Source organism: Gavialis gangeticus, unplaced genomic scaffold, assembly GCF_001723915.1.
Source record: "Gavialis gangeticus isolate Ggan-Ray unplaced genomic scaffold, GavGan_comp1, whole genome shotgun sequence".
Classification (NCBI taxonomy): Eukaryota; Metazoa; Chordata; order Crocodylia; family Gavialidae; genus Gavialis; species Gavialis gangeticus.
The window spans coordinates 5,279,892-5,280,125 of NW_017729014.1; the positions used below are offsets into that span (position 1 = coordinate 5,279,892).

The 234-nt window shown below is 76.1% G+C and overlaps 1 protein-coding gene across 1 annotated transcript in view; it reads left to right on the forward strand.

Annotated features, from left to right (window-relative positions):
• Nucleotides 1-234, forward strand: part of LRRC47 (leucine rich repeat containing 47) — a 14,469-nt gene that overhangs the window by 621 nt on the left and 13,614 nt on the right. The window contains exon 2 of the mRNA XM_019511537.1: nucleotides 5-234. This exon is cut by the window's right edge and continues 13 nt beyond it. Within this exon, the coding sequence (XP_019367082.1) occupies nucleotides 5-234 (230 nt within the window). The remainder of the gene's footprint in view (nucleotides 1-4) is intronic.

The window sequence follows — 234 nt, forward strand, 5'->3', positions numbered from 1 at the left end:
CCCGCTGCCCTCCCGCAGCTGCGCAGCCTCAACCTCAGCGGGAATCGCCTGCGCGAGCTGGGCCCCGGGCTGGCGCGGGCGGCGCCGCAGCTGCAGACGCTGCTGCTGTCCGGTAACTGCCTGCGCGCCCTGCCTGGGGGGCTGCTGCCCGCCGGCGCCTTCGGCCTCCTCCCCCTGCTCAGCCAGCTGGAGGCGGCTGACAATGGGCTGCAGGAGCTGGACGCGGGCATCGCC